The 17,822-nt window shown below is 37.7% G+C and overlaps 2 protein-coding genes across 5 annotated transcripts; both read left to right on the top strand.

Annotated features, from left to right (window-relative positions):
- The first annotated feature begins 307 nt into the window (after positions 1-307).
- On the top strand, positions 308-7,347 carry LOC131781050 (protein Daple-like). The gene is made up of 6 exons (XM_066173498.1): positions 308-511; positions 2,884-2,985; positions 3,193-3,465; positions 3,884-4,279; positions 4,734-5,249; positions 6,234-7,347. The coding sequence occupies exons 2-6, from the start codon at positions 2,958-2,960 to the stop codon at positions 6,746-6,748; spliced, it is 1,728 nt and encodes a 575-aa protein (XP_066029595.1). The 5' UTR covers positions 308-511; positions 2,884-2,957; the 3' UTR covers positions 6,749-7,347.
- Positions 7,348-8,585: 1,238 nt separating this feature from the next.
- On the top strand, positions 8,586-15,901 carry LOC131781075 (uncharacterized). Of its 4 annotated transcripts, none has more exons than XM_059097728.2 (6): positions 8,586-8,788; positions 10,112-10,212; positions 10,374-10,655; positions 12,228-12,740; positions 13,444-13,809; positions 14,062-15,901. In XM_059097728.2, exons 2-6 carry the CDS (start codon positions 10,185-10,187, stop codon positions 14,643-14,645), a joined length of 1,773 nt encoding a protein of 590 aa, XP_058953711.2. In that variant the 5' UTR covers positions 8,586-8,788; positions 10,112-10,184; the 3' UTR covers positions 14,646-15,901. The 4 variants fall into 4 exon arrangements, with proteins under 4 accessions (XP_058953711.2, XP_066029850.1, XP_066029852.1 ...); XM_066173753.1 differs by having other exon boundaries at positions 8,587-8,788; positions 10,115-10,212; XM_066173755.1 differs by lacking the exon at positions 10,374-10,655 and having other exon boundaries at positions 8,589-8,788.
- The last annotated feature ends 1,921 nt before the right edge of the window (positions 15,902-17,822 follow it).

Genomic DNA, 17,822 nt, shown 5'->3' with positions numbered 1-17,822 from the left:
TTGGGTGTTGAATTCCTACAAATACCTTACATCGATACGTTATAGTCATTATTCACAGAGTAGATGGTGGCAGTCGCAAAATTTTCGATAAGCCTGCGCAACTTTCAAATATGCATCCTGTACGCTGTCATTTTGTAGTACAAAGTTTGGCTATTTTAAAATGGCATTTCATTGGTTACCTAGTAACTGTTCAAATATTTTGTCAACAGCTGAAACGGAAGCCGAGGGAATGGGTGATGGGGAACGTTGATGACATTTCTGAACGTCTTCATGGATAATTTTTGCGAAATGAATGCATTTTTTTCTGTTGACCACAGAATTTTGAGAGTAATTTCTTTACCGTTTAATGGGAAGTATTCAGGTATTTGAACTTAACATGAAGTACCCTCTGTTTGAATTAATTGCTGTGAGAGAAAAGTCACTGATTACATAAGTACTGCTGACTGCGCATGTTCTCGAAAGATTTGCTTCGAAGGCAAATTGTCCTCGACTTTTGACTGAAAGATACAAGGTAAGTTATTATCTTGTTTATTATCTCACAGATAGTTCTTCATTTCGTTTGTCTGGCTTCTGCCATCAAATCTGATGATGATGAAACAAAGCAGAAGTGCTTGGCTCTGAGCTTATTTTCTCTGTCTTGTCTAATTTCCGTTTCTTAGCTGATTTCTGACTGTTGTTTTAGAATACTAATCTCAGTGCGCCTCTTATCCAAAATTTTGTTTCAACGAGCCAGTTCGCAACAAAAAAATTATTCAAAGAAAACGAAGATCTATGTTATTCGCCTTTTCACGAACATGGGAGAAAAAAAAATTTGAGTGTGTCGTCAAGAGAAATCCAACTCCCGACCATCAGACTCCGAAGCATGCAGAACGCATGTCACACGAACTTGTTCACGGCTTAACTCACCACAAAGCTCTGAAGGGCTCAGTATTAGTAGTTAAGCAGATGCAATTGATATTGGCATTCGGTTTTGACAGGAGGCGTCTTAAAGTTTTTTTTTATTTAAATATGCAATTAGTATTCGAGTAGGTGTAAACAGAACATATGACAAATCTGCTGGTGAATATGAATTTTTCTACCCGTGTTGCGGAAAATATCTCTCGCTCGTGATATAATCAACATTCGAATATAAAATTCGTATCCATGTGCAGCCTTGAAATATCCTCTCGAAAACGTTTTTATTCCTATCTCTGATAACTATGTTGATATATAAGGAGCATACCGGAAATTTCAAGTCAAAACCGCATGATTTTAAAACGCTCTGTCTACATGCCCGGCAGCTAGGCATATTTTCTGCACGTCCTTTAAAACTTCTTAAAGTATCGGAGGTTTGTTTAGAAATGTCACTTGATTTCAACAACTGGTCATCTGTTTGAAGAAACATTTTTGGGCAAAATGTACATGGGCACCATTAAACCGAAAAAGAAAGGAGAGGACACATTTTAGTGTGAACTTGTAAATGAGTAGAAAACAAATATTTTCATTTTGGCGTTCTTTTTAAACCGAAAAAGAAAGATCTCACCCACAGACACACACCTACACGAGCCTTCGTCATGAGGTTAAATATGTCAAATTAGTCACAGATGACTTGAGTGCTCCAGTCCCCTCTCCCTATTGGGCAACCTTTGCGTCTTTATTTTTAGCCGGTCTCCGTAAAATTACCCTGGCTTGCTTTTAAGTAGACGAACTTACAGGCTAATTCTACTCTAGGACACACAGCTTAAGCCGATCCCTAAGGTGTTTTGAGAGTTGACTGTAATCAATTTACTAAAATTGTACTTCATGTAAATCTTTTATTGGGGAGCTGCTCTTTACGTACTAATTTAGAGCGAGTTGTGAATTATTAACTCTAAATCACTTTATAACTGACATTTACTCACACTTAGACTTCACATAATTGTCAACGGACTGAGTGTGAACGAAGGTTCAAAAACACCAGTTTCCTTCACTTTGGTGAGCTACGGCACCGAGTATGATTACAGACAGAATTGGATTACACGAAGTCCTATTACTAGTTAATCATAACTATTACAATTTACAAAAAAAAAAACACGTGTAGAGCAAATATCTCCAATGAAGACAATGTTTAAAGTTAAAATTCGTCCATTTTAGAAATTCCCCAGAACGATTAGCTGCTTCCGACTGTCCGATTACAGCCTATTGTCCAATTACACCGTCTGATTACAACTCAAAAAAATAATTAGTGAAGAACAAAGCAGTTAGTGCATTAATCTCATTTGATGAAATTGTAATGGTTATGATTAGTTTAGGTGATTTTCCTTTCGCCATTCTACTGTTACAATCTCATCAGCTTGTTTAATGATTTGGGCCAAGTTGGGGGCCGGTTAAATTTTTGAAAAAAAAATTGTCTAAATAATGGGATGGTTATCTGGTTATTTTTGTTTTTCGTTTTTGGAGGACTTAGCTTATTTTGATGAAATTAGTTTGGCAACTTGGTTAGTTTCATTGTCCTATAACTCAACTTATGCCAGACTCATTTTGCGACTCAAATACCGAAAATATGCAAAAGTTCTCTACGCTCAGAGGGGAGGTTATTTTGCAAACAATTTCTGAAAAGTACAACGAGAAAATCGGAAGAACTGAAGTAGAGACCCTGCCGAGCAGTTTATGGCTCATTGTAACCCGAAATTCTTCATATTATTTTCGCTGCTTTACTAAGGTAAAAATGTGAGGAACACTGCTCCTCATAGTGTATTGCCTTAATAAATACAGGCGTGTTCCAACAGGTTTCAAGGACGAAATAGCAAGTCATAATACTTTTAACGTTAAATGGGTATCAGAACCTGTATTTGCTATGTTAGCCCGCTTGTTTAGTAATAACAATAGAAATGGTAACCACAATTTTTTTAATGTCTGCTTTAGCTGATTTAGCCAAGTGAGAATTTGGAAATTGCCTCAGTTTAACAGCATTCAGACAACGATCTTCCTGGAGAAACATGAATGGTTCAGTCACCACCAATGAAGGTTCTTCAATTTCTCATTTAATAAATGGACTTTAGGTTTACCAATTATCCTCTTGACAATTCAGTATGACACTCAGACTTATAATTTCTGCGGCTCTTAACACACCTTCCTGTACTTTTTGTCAATGCTTTTTTACTCAAATTAAATTTTAAATTTTTTTTATGCGACTGATATTGTTTTCAACAAGATACATATATTTTTTTGCAGACACCTTGGGTAGTTTACAAGAACCTGTCACACAAAGACACATATTGTTGATATGCGATGAAGTAGGTACAGCCTGGAGAGACCTGGGTGCTGAGTTAAGGCTTGGATCGCCTGTGGTTCGTAATCTTAGTTTTGATTGCAACTCAAACCGCGATAGAGCGTGGGAAGTGGTCGATAAGTGGAGACAGAGCAACCCAAATGAAGCAACTGTAGGAAATCTTGTAGATGCTCTAGTGAAGATAGGGATGGGAAAAGCCGCCCAAAAGCTGGTTGGTGCGTAATCTACTGTTTTCATGGGAACTCACTGAGGGCCAGGTCCAACTTTTTCCGAGAAATAAGCGCAGGAGGTTTCAGTTCTAACGCAGTTAAGAACAGGCAGATTTTGAGGTGTACTTAGATATAAGAATAAAAAAAGATGGGTAGAATTTTTGTTGAAAGTAGTGGCTCGTGGGGATTTTTAACGCACAGCTTTTACCAAGGTTATGAGCTCAAGTTTTACGTCAAAACATTACACTATTTCACCATTAGCACATCTTATGCGTGCATCTAAATAGCCCCAAGTCAGAAATCCTTTCCGGAATCGAGCACGATGTTACCAGTGTGAGGATGTTTATCTAGTCTTTTGGTAAACAGCTTATAACCATACTATCCTTGGTAATGATCTGAAACTCTTTTGTCTCTTTCAATGCAGGAACGGAAAACGTGAAGGCAGAGGAAATAAATATAAAAGAAAGGTTGCAATGTCTAGAGACAAAGGTTGAACGGCTGGAGATGGAAAACTCAACTGAAAAAACCGTAAAGCAAGGTCCGACGCACGAGAACAATTGCAAGAGGAAAATTTCCGACGAGATCGACAAGGATCCATGCGTGATGCAAGAGAACATCAAGATTGTCTATGAAAACGAGAAAATGCCAGTCGGTAGATCATCTGAGCTGCAAAACAATACATCAGATGAAGGGAACGAGAGGCATTTGAATGGAAGACTGGAGGAAATCAGATTGGCAGATCGAATCCAGAAAGACACCATGGAGAGAGATCAGGCGAGCCAAAGACGTGGTGGAGTGGAAGTACAACAATGGTATAACGGTGAGCATTCATACTGCTTTCAAAGCCGAGTCAACTGAAATTGGACGATTGATGAATCACCAAGCGATATTGTAGTAACAACATTTTTTTCTTAGTTCATTTTATAAAATATAAAGCACGACATTCGTTAGGAAAGTATGCCAAATGTGTTGACATTTATTAATCGGTTTAGAAAAGTTACTACCGTTTGGGACTGGGAATGTCAAATGTTTCATATTTCTTTGCTTTTCCAAAATTTTAAACCTTTTTACAGCACCAGTGAGTGGCCTTATCTTATTAAATTTATTTCATTGTTTGATAGTCTTATATTATAATTCTAGTTTGTCTTTTTTCCTTCATCCAAGGCTCTTGTCCGATCACTACTTCACTGAAAGTTTTGTTCCTAGGTTGTCATTGACGTAATGTTTGAATTGAATTAAATTGAATTATTCTAATCTGAAGGTTGTTTATTTAGAAATGCATATATGTTTGCGATGCCCTAATTTGAAGAAGGAACTCAACGATTTAAAAACAGAAACAGACGCATTAAAAAACAAAATCAGCCAACTTGAGCACATGCGCGTGGAAGACGAAAAAGAAAAAGAAAAGAAAAGGAAGGACACGAAAAGGAAGGAAAAGATAATCAGAAAAAACAACGCCAAAATCGCTGACTTAGAGGAAACGAATAAAATACAACTAGATCACATAGAAAAGTTAAAAAGAATAAATGAAAAGATTAAGAAGAAGAAAAGAGATCTTGTGGAAGAAAATGAAAAAATGGTGGAACAGATTGCAGAGCTAAAAGCCGATAAGGAGGAACTAAAATTGAAGTTACAATTTCAAACATATCCAGAGGAGCTGGATCAGCTAAAAACTGAAAATAGTGACCTGTCAAGTCAAGTAGAGGAGCTCAAGAAAGAAGTGGAAAGCTCTGAGTCAGAATACAAGAGGCTACAAGAGAAGCTTAAGAAGTACAGCAATTTCCAAAGTCGTAAGTACATATGAACTAAGATAAATGTGCTGTGATATCCGCTGCTAATTTGTTTCATTTTAAGGTTGTTTGGCCTTCTGTTAACCCCAACACCATAAAATAACATTTATTTACCATTAAAAATGACATGTTTGATGGTAAGTGAACAGGACAGTAGTTCGACTTTTAATCAATAATAGACCCTATTTCCTCACGATTTATACGTCGATCAATTCCAACCTTCAACATTCCCCCCTCCCCCCGGGCAACCCCCCGGTGATTTAAACTTTTGAAGATTGGTTTGTTCGAATTTCGGCCCTCCGGGGCCAAAATTGTGTTCAGACGGTCCTTCCCAAAGGCGAATTTGACTATCACTTCTTTTTGTAAAAGGCAAATCTAAATCAGCGACCGTGACTTTCCACATATTGACCAACATTTATAACCAGGATCTTGTAAACATTTTCTTCTGAGCCATTCGCTGGCGAAAGTGAACTCATTACCTTAAAACACCTCCATATTTCAAGATAAAACACTTGTATTCCGCCAGAAAGACTTGATATCTTCAGGTTCAAATTCCTTTCACCCGAGCAGGGGGGGGGGGGGGGGGTTGAAGCATCGAGTCGATCAGTTTACTATTAGGTAATACTCCCTTACAATTTTTCTGAGAGAAACAAAAAAAGAAATTTGCAAGGCGTAAGTAATAGAATAGTGACCAAGAAGTGACCAAGAGAAACTACCTTCCATTGCTTTCGTGATATGGCTTTGGGTTAACTGCAATGGTTTGTAATTTCTTGGTTAACTGTCACAACAGGCTGTGACAGATCAGAGTGCGCGCTGTCTCTTAGTCATTTTATTATCTCCAAAACTGAATAAATGAACAAATGATCAATTGAATCGATGAATATAGAAACGAAATGATAGATTGATAACCTGATAAACGTAATAATAGATGGTTGTTAAATGCCAGATGATGAGTTATTTTATTTATTTATTTTTTACTCTCAGGCGTTTTCTTACCGACTGGAAAGGAATTTGCCGGCAACTGCCCTGGTGTCATATGCTTCCTAAAGAGAGACGCTTCTGTAAAGCTGCGTGCTTCTAGATCTTCTGATGGCCCGGGAGAAGCAAGTGACATATTAAACCATAAGAAAGGCGCCATTAGTGGAACAGCGGAAAGAGAAAATTCATGGTGGTCCATTGATCTGGGCTTGAGCCATCGACTCATAATCACACACTACTCTTTGAGACAAGGCAAAACGCATGGGGAGTCAGCACTTACCGATTGGCAACTAGAGGGATCTTATGATGGAAAAAACTGGGAAGAACTTAAAACTATTTGCAACGGGAAGGATCCACAGTTCGTCGCTCCTCCTCCATTTTATACAGGTACCTGGTCTGTCGGAGGGGAAATACCGGCTTTTCGCCTTTTTCGAATTTTCCAGACGGGTAGAAATTCCTCTGGTAGATATGGAATACATCTATCTGGAATTGAGCTGTACGGAGTACTTCTGAACATATAAGACCTAACAGCTACCAAGGCTTTAACTTTTAAAGTTTTCATGAAGTAGTGGAGATAAAAATAGTACCTCTCAGGAGGCAAGGTCTGTGTAAGACTTCTTATTAAAAGTGTCTTTGAGTCTTAGTTTTGCAACATTGAGAGTATTGGAAGTTCTCAATGGAGTGATGGCTTTTACGACTAACGGTTAATATCTTCCCATTGTTGTCACCATAAATTTGTAAGTATTACAATATAATCTGTAAGGCATGTAAACAATCATCTTACACATGAGCCTTAGCGATAGATTGCCAATCTTCGTCTGCTCGCGTTTTTTTTACGAAGAACTCATTCACCTAGGAAATAAGTGGGTTATTGAATTTTCCAAACCTGGAGAGAAGGGAAGAATTATGAAACTGCTAATAATCTGTTAATAATAAGGAGCGTAGTTTTCTAAAGTGTTACGTGGATTGTCAGCCTATTTTTCAAAAACCTCCTCATTAGTATTTCGGACAAGCTTTCAGTGGATATACTTTAAGTGGGGAAATAAAAGATCACTTGATTATACATGCATTTTGAAAGGTTCTTATTCATTATCTTTTGGAGGACAGAAGTTTAGAGGTCGTCCCCATTAACAATAATTTAGCCTGTAGTGCAGGCGTCTTATTAGGGCGAGTTAACGTTATAAGCTCGTGATCGTCTATTCGACCGGCCATGTTTTATTTAGAGTTAGAGTGGACGGTAAAAGTAATCTTCACTCCCCCACCCCACCCTTCTCCTTATTTTTGACCGTCAACCGCCCTCTTAGTAGAGATTTTTTTCTCTCCTCTGCCTTCTGCTGTCATTTCAATTAAAGATGGCGGCCATAATTTTCGTTGATAAAATTCTGAGCACTTGCTCTTTACCTTTTTTATCATATAAAACAAATAGATTCCATGTTGCCGCGGGTCTGTACAGTAAATATATAGATTAAGACATAGATCAATTTCTGCACCGAACATGTCATCCCAAACTATCAATGAGATCATATTGCAGTCACGCACTTGGCCTGAAATCCGAACACCTGAAAAAGCTAATTGTTCAGATAATGTAAATTGACCATCGTAAACTTTTTACGATGGGCGATTTACATTACCAACGCAGTTGGTTAAAACCAAATTTTCCAAGTTTCTAGATAGTTTGTGCATGGGATCTTGCGGCAATGCCCAGTTTCTAAGCCCCTTCGTCCGAGTAGTGTTTCCAAACTTTGGCAACTCAGAGAGTAATATTTCCTTACGCAGATTGTTTAAATGATGTATAATAAAACAATTACTAAATTCGGGTTTGGCGTTATATCTGCCTCAGCCTTCAGCTTAGGAAGAAAACTCATACCTCGGCTTTGATAGTTCATGATATCATGCTCAACCTCATCCAATAATTGTTTATTGTTCTCTGGAAGTTAAATGAACGACAGTAAAAACTTAAACACACTTGTCAGTGTTTGATGGGAAAAATGGTTGAGTGTGTCTGTGTAATTACACACTTGAGAGAATATGTTATCAAGTAATCCTGATCATCTTTCATAAAAAACTGAAGCGAATTGTCTGCATTTTTAAACTGACCAGTGAAGTAGGCAAGTCTTCACCAAGATATGAACTTATGAGCTAGTTATTTTGTTAAAATTTCTCATTTCGAGAACAATGTTGCTGAATCACAGAAATGCATTGATTCAAGTGCAAATTACCTTTTAAATATTTCAAAATCTGCCAGAGTTTACAATAGGTCCTTGAGTTCCCTCCACTCGACGGTGTGTGATAATAGAAAGATAGTAAATCTGGGGAACGAAATTGCTGAATTGGTAGAAATGCATTGATTCAAATGCAAATTATCTCTTCAAATATACCAAAATCTGCCATAATTTACTATAGGTACTTGAGTTCCCTCCACTCGACTCCTGACCGGCTATAACAGCATTCTGCGGTAAGGGCATCATGTGAGTTTAATTATCTCAGCTGAAAATCAGTGCCGTAAGCGTTCTCTATAAGTTACTTTTGTGGTGCGCAATTCGTCAGGATCAATTTCAACGGTAAGCCTTACCTTAAGAATAGTCATTATATGGTTTGAACCTAGTAGTAACTGTCGATCGTGTAGTCTGATCGAACTAGGGAGAGTAGTCTTCAAAAAGACTGTTGTCGATAACGTTAAAGTCACTGACGTTTGGACAACCTCAGGCAGGGGAAAAAGTCATAGGAAACAAGTTATAGCGACCTAAGCTTAAGAGTAGTCTTAGACTCTCTAGAGTAACATTTTTTCAATTATAATCAGCATGAAGAGAACCTTATCATCCTTTTAAAACATCCGTGTCTCAAGACAGGGAAGTAGAGACTTCATCCAAGAAAATGTGTGTGTTCGAGATCGGAGAGGATCCCAAACACCCAAGTAAAAGTTCTGGTTCCACGATTTTATTTTTCAAACTAGTATTTATGGAAAAACCCCCGCAATGGCATTCAAAGACAACTTAAATAATACGGCTGTATGTTCGTGGTCCCAATTAAAAAATGTCAACAAACAAAAGATTACTGCACCGCAACAATATCTACACGTAACAGATACTGCGAGCAACGGGCAAAGCTCAGCAAAGATATGCTTTTCGTTGCCGAATTTTCTTTGCTATACCTTATCAAATAATACTTTGAGAAATGTAACTTGAAGCTAGGAGAAGACAAATGCTGCGATTGAGTTGATTGATCATGTAGACGTAATTGCTAGAATATTCCTAACGAAAAGAAACCATAGCAACCACGTTCAATAAACTTTGTTCCTAATCATCATGGCAAGTTTGACTCCTCCGTTTCATAAAGGGAGGCGAGAATGTTTCAAATAATGAGAAGTTGTGATAAAATGAAAAATCAAAACCAACGGGGCTCCAGAATGTTGAAGAAATTGAAGCAATTTATGGTTATTCAAAGATGATACTTAACATCACACAGGACGCCCGACATCATCAATCATTCGTAACTATTGAAGCGGGCAAACTTGAATGGTTTGTGAAATTAATTGTCAAGTATTTGTTCTGCAAGGGGGTATGTAAGGGATTGCATTGTTTGGTGTAATAGTAATGAATGCTACTCGAAACCGAAAGTAATCTTTGAAGAGCATCGGGAACACGGTCTGTCTTGGACAAAAACAAAATCCTCCTAATTGGAATCGATATGTATTGTATAGATTGAGAATTTTCAACTGCTAAAATATAGGTTCAGTATGAGCGATGAAAATAAGTCTTGATACAATTCGTATCACCTTTTTCTGGGGTAGGACAACGCGTTGCAATGCATCCTTGAAAGAAAAAAAGAAGGCCTGATTATGGGTTAACTTCAATCCTTACAGGTAGTGTTTTTTTTCTTTCCAGCAGCTAATTTAGCTTAGTCAGAAGCTGAAAATAACCAGAATTAAACGGGATTAAAATTGATTGTCTTGGACGGATGGATGATTCAGAAGCCAGAAATGAAGGTTTTTATGTTCATAAATTCATAGAATGGTATCAGTTTTACTCATAATTATCCCTTCCAAGTCGTTACTTATTATTATGAAATATGGCATTCGTAGTTATAATTATTGCGGCTCTTTTTAAGTCACAATTTTTGTTCAACTGATGTTTACTTGTTTTGCAGCTACCTCTAGTGATATAGCATTTGAACAGGCTCCTGTCAATGAAATCCACATACGGTCAATATGTGGTAAAGTAGGCACAGACTGGAGAGACCTGGGTACAGTCTTACGGCTTGAATCAGCGTTGATGAATAATATTGAGGCTGATCTCAGCGAATGCCGTGAAAGGGCACGGAAAGTGCTTCAAAAGTGGAAACAAAAAAACGGAAATAGAGCAACAGTTGAAATCCTTATAATTGCTCTTAATGAGATAGATAGGAAAGACGTCGTCGAAAAACTGCGCGGTATGTAATCTCCTCCTGTGAAGAAAATCTCTCAATGATAGGTTTATCTAGATCTATTTACTTTCTTAGCGAAAAAACTGAACACCTATGTAGGAAAAGATCTTCGAACGAAAGTCTTTGTGGCCTTGTCAAGGAGGCTTCATTTTGGATGACAGTTATAATAGTGCTTGCTGTGCCTTCCTTCTTGGATGGCCGGAGGCACTATGTAGTACTGTGTCGTTTAAGTCCGTAAACCTTCCCCAAGCCCTTCACGGTTTTCAAAATGGCGGAGTTTCATGAGACTCTCATAAAGTCTCTTGTGACCCGTCCTGGTTCGGCTCCGACACTGGCCATCATTGAACGAATCTGATCGGGTTTCTTGGGATTCATTTTTGGTTTTGTCAGGTTTCGTTCGATGTTTTCTCAGGGTCTCATCTCTGCATTTTGACATTGTTATCGATTTGAAGGTAAAACATATGTCGTCAAACGTTCTCACGTGTGCGTTTTACTCTGAACACTTGAAAATATATCCTTTGAAGAAGAATGTAAATTGTAAGGAGAAAAAAATGAAAAGAAAAGAAACGAAAGTAAAAAACAACGAAAAGTTGACGCGGCCAGGGCTCAAAGCTTAAGCTCAAACTTTCGGACTCGAAAGGAGTAGGTACATCCATCGTGCTAGGGACGAATGGCGTGCAAATGTTGGCGAAGTTTTGTATTTAAATACATTTGACGCATATTAAATATATATACCTATTCGATTAATTTACCTACCCTCGGCCTGTCAGTTTACCAGCGTACAAACTCTATTCTAACCAAATCCTCCTTTTGTCAAAATTTTGGCATTGACAAGAGCTTTTCATTAACACCTTTACTTTTCTACCACGTTGATCTTTTTACTGCAATACTCTACAACTGTACAACGGTAGGCACATGCGGTGCACCAAGAAAGTGGTATCTAATTAAACGTAGGCTTAAGTTAAAGAAAACCAAGGTTAAAACAAATGGACTTTTTGCTTGCAGAAGGTAAAAGGCTGCGAGGTCCATCGGCGTGTCTACGCACAGTCTTTCAGGTTGTAGCATTGTCGTGGAAGCTTAAAGCCCCTAAACTTGAGTTAGATCTCCTCAAATAATTGAAGTAACCATTTGAGTAATTATTAGGGCAATATTAACGGCTTGAAGAGCCAGCAACCTTACTACCGTGTACATCTGCAAATCTTTTGACTCTTTGTATCTAGAAACGAGAAATGTGAAGAAAAGGTTAAGCTGCGCTCGGGTACTAAGCGGGAATTTACAGAGAAAACTGGAAAATTTCGGGAAGGCTCTAAATATCCAAGGATAGAGACAAATTTCTCGCAGCTCGAAATTTTTGCGAAGTTAAAGTACTACAGTAGTGGCTTAGAGCTTGAATTTAGCGAAAACAATAACACAAATTGAACTATTCATACCTGTCCAATAAAATGCCAGTGCAAACAGAAATCTTATTTTAACCCAGTGTTAAGTTACCATCCTGAAAACTTTTACTTTATCAATCAGGAAAGAGCCTACTGTAACCATGCTACCTCCGGTTAACATTTGCAAATACTATCTAACTAGATGCAGCAAAAGTGGAGGCCGGATTGAACTCCGTTCGAACTGCAAGTGGAAAGTTACGAAAGGACGTTGAACTTTTAAAGGAAGAAATACAGAACGAGCAACGGAACGAAACACGGAAAGAACTCGAAGAATTAAATAAAATCGCGTACGAATTTCAAACAGCAACGGGAAAGGAAGAGCGACAGCACATGGAAACTAGGGTGCAACGCCTAGAGACAACAATTGAACGGCTTTACAAGCAGGATCCAATGCAAAGATTGACTCGATTGGAAGAAATTTACGGCAGGATTGACGAGGATCTGCGTGTTGTACAGGACAGCATCAGAATAGTCTCTGAAAACCAAAACGCGGTGGTTGGAATGTCATTCGAAGCCGACAGGAATGCATCAGATGAGCTAAATGAGAGCCAACAGGAGGAAACCACATCGGCAGATCCAATCCAGAGAGACACAATACGGAGGGATTGGCAGAACCAAAGATACAATGAACCTATTATACGACCTTTGCTTAACGGTAGGCTTATTCTACACAAATTATTATCAACGAATTTTGTAATGTTCTGTCCGAGAGACGTCGATGGAGTGAGATAAACGAAAACGAGTTAATTCGAATTAAAAATTTTCCTTTTAATTTCAAAACATATCTCTCAACATTCCCATGCGCATGTTCAGTGTGCACGAAATACCGAAATACAGCATTCTCTGAACACCCTTCCTAAGATTTCAATTGAAATTGGACGATAAATGAATCACTTAGTGATACTGTAGTTCGCTGATCCTTTTTTAAGTTCATTTAAAATTTTTTAGCACGAAGTTCAATAGATTATACGTCAATTATTTTCGCAATCGTTGATTGGGTTTAAAACCTCGTCATTTCATCTTCATCTTTGGGTATAAAATAAGTTACCTTCATTTTTTCTCTAAAGTGTTCAATAGATATAATTGTGAACGTTATTTTCTTACAGATGTTGATCGAATACCGGCCTAATTTTCCTTGTTTCGAAAACATAACTGAATTTATCATCGTTAGAAGTGATGATTTATATGTCGTCATAGTGACTGAGCCTACTGGCATCGCGGTTTTACTCACGAAAGTTTTACCTTTTCATTTTTCAATTAATACCGAGGTCAAACTCAACTTTTGTTGGGAGAATGTTTTATGTTATGCAATCTCTGCAGCACGTTTGCTAAACGATTTCTTTGACTCAAATTTGTAGGATATGAAAAGGAACTCAACGATGTGGAAGGAGAAAGAGATTCACTGAAAACCAAATCTGGTCAACCAGACCAAACGAACAAAAGACAACTGGAGAAGAAAAGAAAGTTAAAAACAAATAATAAACAAGTTAAAGGGGAAAGAAACGAAGCCATTGAACCAAACAAAGCAATGGTGGAGCAGATTCAAAAGCTTGAAGCCGAGAAAAAGGAGCTCGAAATGACGTTAAATGGTCAAACCGATCTGAAGACTGAAAATAGAGAGCTGTTGACTCAAATAGAAAGGCTGGAAAAAAAAGCAAACAACTCTGAGTTTGAGTGCAAGCGGCTACAAGAGGAGCTCAAGACGTACATAAATTACCAAAGTCGTAAGTACACGAAAGAACTTTTTAAAAGATAGTATTGACTTTCCATCTTTGGCCAATCTGTTTTAGTATAAAGTGGTACAGCCTTGCGCTATCTCTATTTACGTATCTGTCATATTAGCTTAGTTTTTCTTTAACCCCTTCTTTTCGTTAAGCACATTTTTCGCTTATGTTGAATTATATACATATGGTAAGGGAAGACAAGGCATTTTTTTTTCTTTTAACGTTATTTATCTCACTTTCGTTTCCACTTAGGCGTTTTCTTACCAGCTGGAAAGGAATTTGCCGGCATATGCACTGGTGTCATCTGCTTCCTAAAACAAAGATTGAGAGATGCGCCCTGCGCTGAATTGATTGCTTCCAGATCTTCCGATGGCCCTGGAGATGGGGCTGACGTATTAAACCATAAGATGGGCACCGTCAGTGGGACAGAAGAAAAGAAAAATTCGTGGTGGTCTATTGATCTGGGCTCAAGCCATCGGCTTGTGATCACACACTACGCTTTAAGGCACGGCAAAAGAGAAAAAGAGTCACTGCTAACCCAGTGGCAACTGAAGGGATCAAATGATGGGAAGCACTGGGAAAACATTGAAACTATTCACGACAAGAAAGATCCACAGTTCAAAGACCCTACTCCATTTTGTACAGGCAAATGGTCTGTCAAAGGAGAAATAGGGCCTTTTCGTTTTTTTCGAATTTTCCAGACAGGTGTTAATTCCTCTGGCAAATATGGAATATACCTATCTGGAATTGAGTTGTACGGAGTACTTCTGAACATGTGTGAGCTAGGAGCTATGGAGGCTTTATCCTATAAAGTTTTCATCAAGCAGCCGAAATAAAAAGTAAACTCTCAGAAAGCAAGGTCTTTGTACGACCCCCCATTAAAAGTGTCTTTGAGGGGCCACATTACTTTTTCTCTTTTTTCTCTTATATTTTTATTCAGAGTGTGATGTTTCCTTCGTTTTGCTACATTCAGACTATTGCAATTCGCTGTTGGTTTTAAATGAAATGTAAGTTAAAAAAGTAAGAAGATTGATTATTTTTTCAAGGGTATGGCAAATCAATATTTTATAAGCAGTTACAAGAAATTGTAGACATTGAAAAGCAATATAATGATAATGAACATTGAAAAGTAAGATAATCAGTTAGTTGTTAATGATGCAAGAGTATTTTTGTAAATGATCTTCTAACACAACCTAAGCGACAGAGTGTTGATCTTAGCTTGCCCGAGTTTATAATGAAGAATTCGTTTAAATAGGAAGTTTCTAGTTTCTAGAATTCTTCAAAACCCCGTAATAGGGAAGAACTATCAACGTTTTTTTTAATAGTAATAAGGACTGTAGCCTTTAGAGTGCTTTGTAGATTGTCAGGTTTTTTTAAAATTATTTTCTACGAGATATTTTTGCCAGTAAGTAACTGGTTTAAACACGTCGCGTGAGTGTTTATACCAGAGTTATTCCCTAGTATAAACCTTACATTAAATACGATAAAAGTCGATAACTCTTTAGATAAAGACATTTGTTTGTTCATGAATTTGAGCAAGAGAACACCGAAAAGTGAACATTGCACGCAGTAAACGGTTAGCTGTTCGTAAAAATTTTGTGCCACGCGTTCCAAAAGTTTTTGAAGTGTACTAAAAACACAGGCCTCCATTTGGCGCGAAAATATGTACAGATAAGCATATGATCTGTTCCGAGAAGCAAACCCTTTCCAAGAGCTATAGCTTATTGCATTCTCCCAAGAATTATTAACGTTTTATATTGGCTATTAGGGGTGTAGTTTTTAAAAGTGCTGAGTAGATTGTGTACCAAATTTTCAGTAGCATTAGTATTAATTAAAAACAATTTCTTTCTTTCGAACATAAGAAACTAAAAAGTGTTGTGCGACTCAGGTTCTGATCAGTAGCCACCACATATAACTATAAATGGCGTTCTCTTACGGATACTGCAGTCTGATTGGCTATGCTCCTCACTATTCTGTTTTAGAATAAATCTGCTAGCGCTTTATCAAAACTGCTGCAATCTGATTGGTTACGCTTCAGCTGTTTAACCCTAACCTTTAGGAGAGTAGAGTGGATTACCATTGTGTGATTGAAACAAAATAAAATGAACACATAAACCTGTTTGTTGAAAAGTTTTGGACGACTGGTAGATTTGTACCAAAACAATTAGAACAAGAGCTTTAGATTTCTTTATGTCGGATAAGAGATTCGACTTCGCCCTCATCAACTACATCACGGGATAGAAATCTCGGGTTCCGTCACAATGTAGTTGTTAGATACACGTAGATGGTGAGTTGATTGGGTAGCACGTGGCGTGAACTATATATGTTATAATTAGACGAGATCATGAGCCTGTCCGCTTTTAAGTCCTAAACGACTAAGGATATGATAAAACGTCATCTATGTGCCTGTCCTCCAAAAATTATACGTATGAACCAATCAAACTGCCCTGATAGAGCCTCGTTTTTGCGGATTCGCGGGGAAAGTATTTCATTACTTGCACTCAGATTCATACCAGCTAAAACTAAGTCCTTTATACTGATAAAAAAAAAGTGATGGAAAGCGTAAATAATCAAGGTAAGTTTCAATTTTCAATCAATTTCTGAAGACATTTTTGATACAGTACGTTATCTCAAAGCTATTGGTGGGATCGTATTTGTATCAGTTATCTAATATGAAGTATCATCACAACATCTGAATAAGGTTGAAAGAAACTTTTTCCCTCAAAACATCATTGTTACATTCCCAGCCATCGTAATTGTTTGTAGACTAGAACAGATTAAACAACATTAAAGTAAGCGTCTATTTTATCAAATGTAAGTCTGAAGTGGTTTTTCTTTTCTTCACAAGTCGAAAAGACACGAAAAAGACGCGACTCGCGCTCTTTTCCTCGCTATACGCGTGTGTCTACTCGAGCTCTTTTCGCCTCGCGCGCGTTTTCTCAACCAACTGTTTGGCAAACGTGATAATGCCTCTTTTGTCTTGAAGGTTGGAATCCTTTTTAATTTTAGTTTGATATGAGAAAAAATGGCCCATAATCAATTCTCTATGCTAAACTGGATTGCTGCGAGCTCAAGCCCTGTTCACAAGGAATGTTTCAGACCATTAAAATAATCATTAGCACTGTGGGCTTCTTCTCCTGTGTGCATCGTCAAAGTCTTATCTTCTATAAGTCTCCCTAAGTTCTAATATTTACTTTCAACCGCATACGATCCTTTAAATTCCCTGATGAAAAGTTTGCTCCCTAAGCATGGATCTCAATATATTTTTAAAACCTGAAGATGCACTTTCCGCTCAGCCAATATTCAACACCAATAATGTAAAATCATGTAAATAATCAAAAGTGTGAATAATCTAAGGTAGACTGAAGAAATGGCCTGTGAGCGAGTTGAAAAGGCTAAATTGAAGGAGCTAAATTAATTCTTATTCTCCTAACAGCTGTTTCATGCGTCAGCTGTGCGTTTATGGGGATATGAAGCACGCTGGAAGTTAGAGTACCAAAGGCGCGCAAGAGTTTGTTGAGGCGTTGCCGAGTTTAATTCTAGCTTATTAGGTACCTCCTTTTTTCGATGAGCGCACAGCTGACTAATGAGTAAGTTATTTTATGACTTTTTCCGGGGTGTTAGCATAAAGATGTTCTATAAAGATCAGTTCATCGTCAGCGCATACACACGTCATCATTTTTGACAACAGGATTTTTATGATAAAGTAAATTATACACGCATTTTGATAGGTTCTTACTTATGATCTTTTGGAGGACAGACGCATAAAAATCGTCACCATTAACAATAATTTGGCTTTTTTTTTTAATCATAAGTAGATTCCATATTGACGCGGGTCTGTACAGTAAATTATATATATATATATAGATTAAAACATAGATCCATTTCTGCAACGAATATGTAATCCTAAACTATCAATGGGATCACATTGCAGTCACACACCTGGCCTGAAATTTAATCGAACATCTGAATAAGCTAATTGTTCAGATAATGCAAAATGGCCGCGGTAAACT

The sequence above is a fragment of the Pocillopora verrucosa genome, chromosome 10, assembly GCF_036669915.1.
Source record: "Pocillopora verrucosa isolate sample1 chromosome 10, ASM3666991v2, whole genome shotgun sequence".
NCBI lineage: Eukaryota > Metazoa > Cnidaria > Anthozoa > Scleractinia > Pocilloporidae > Pocillopora > Pocillopora verrucosa.
This window is presented reverse-complemented; position numbering and strand designations above follow the sequence as displayed.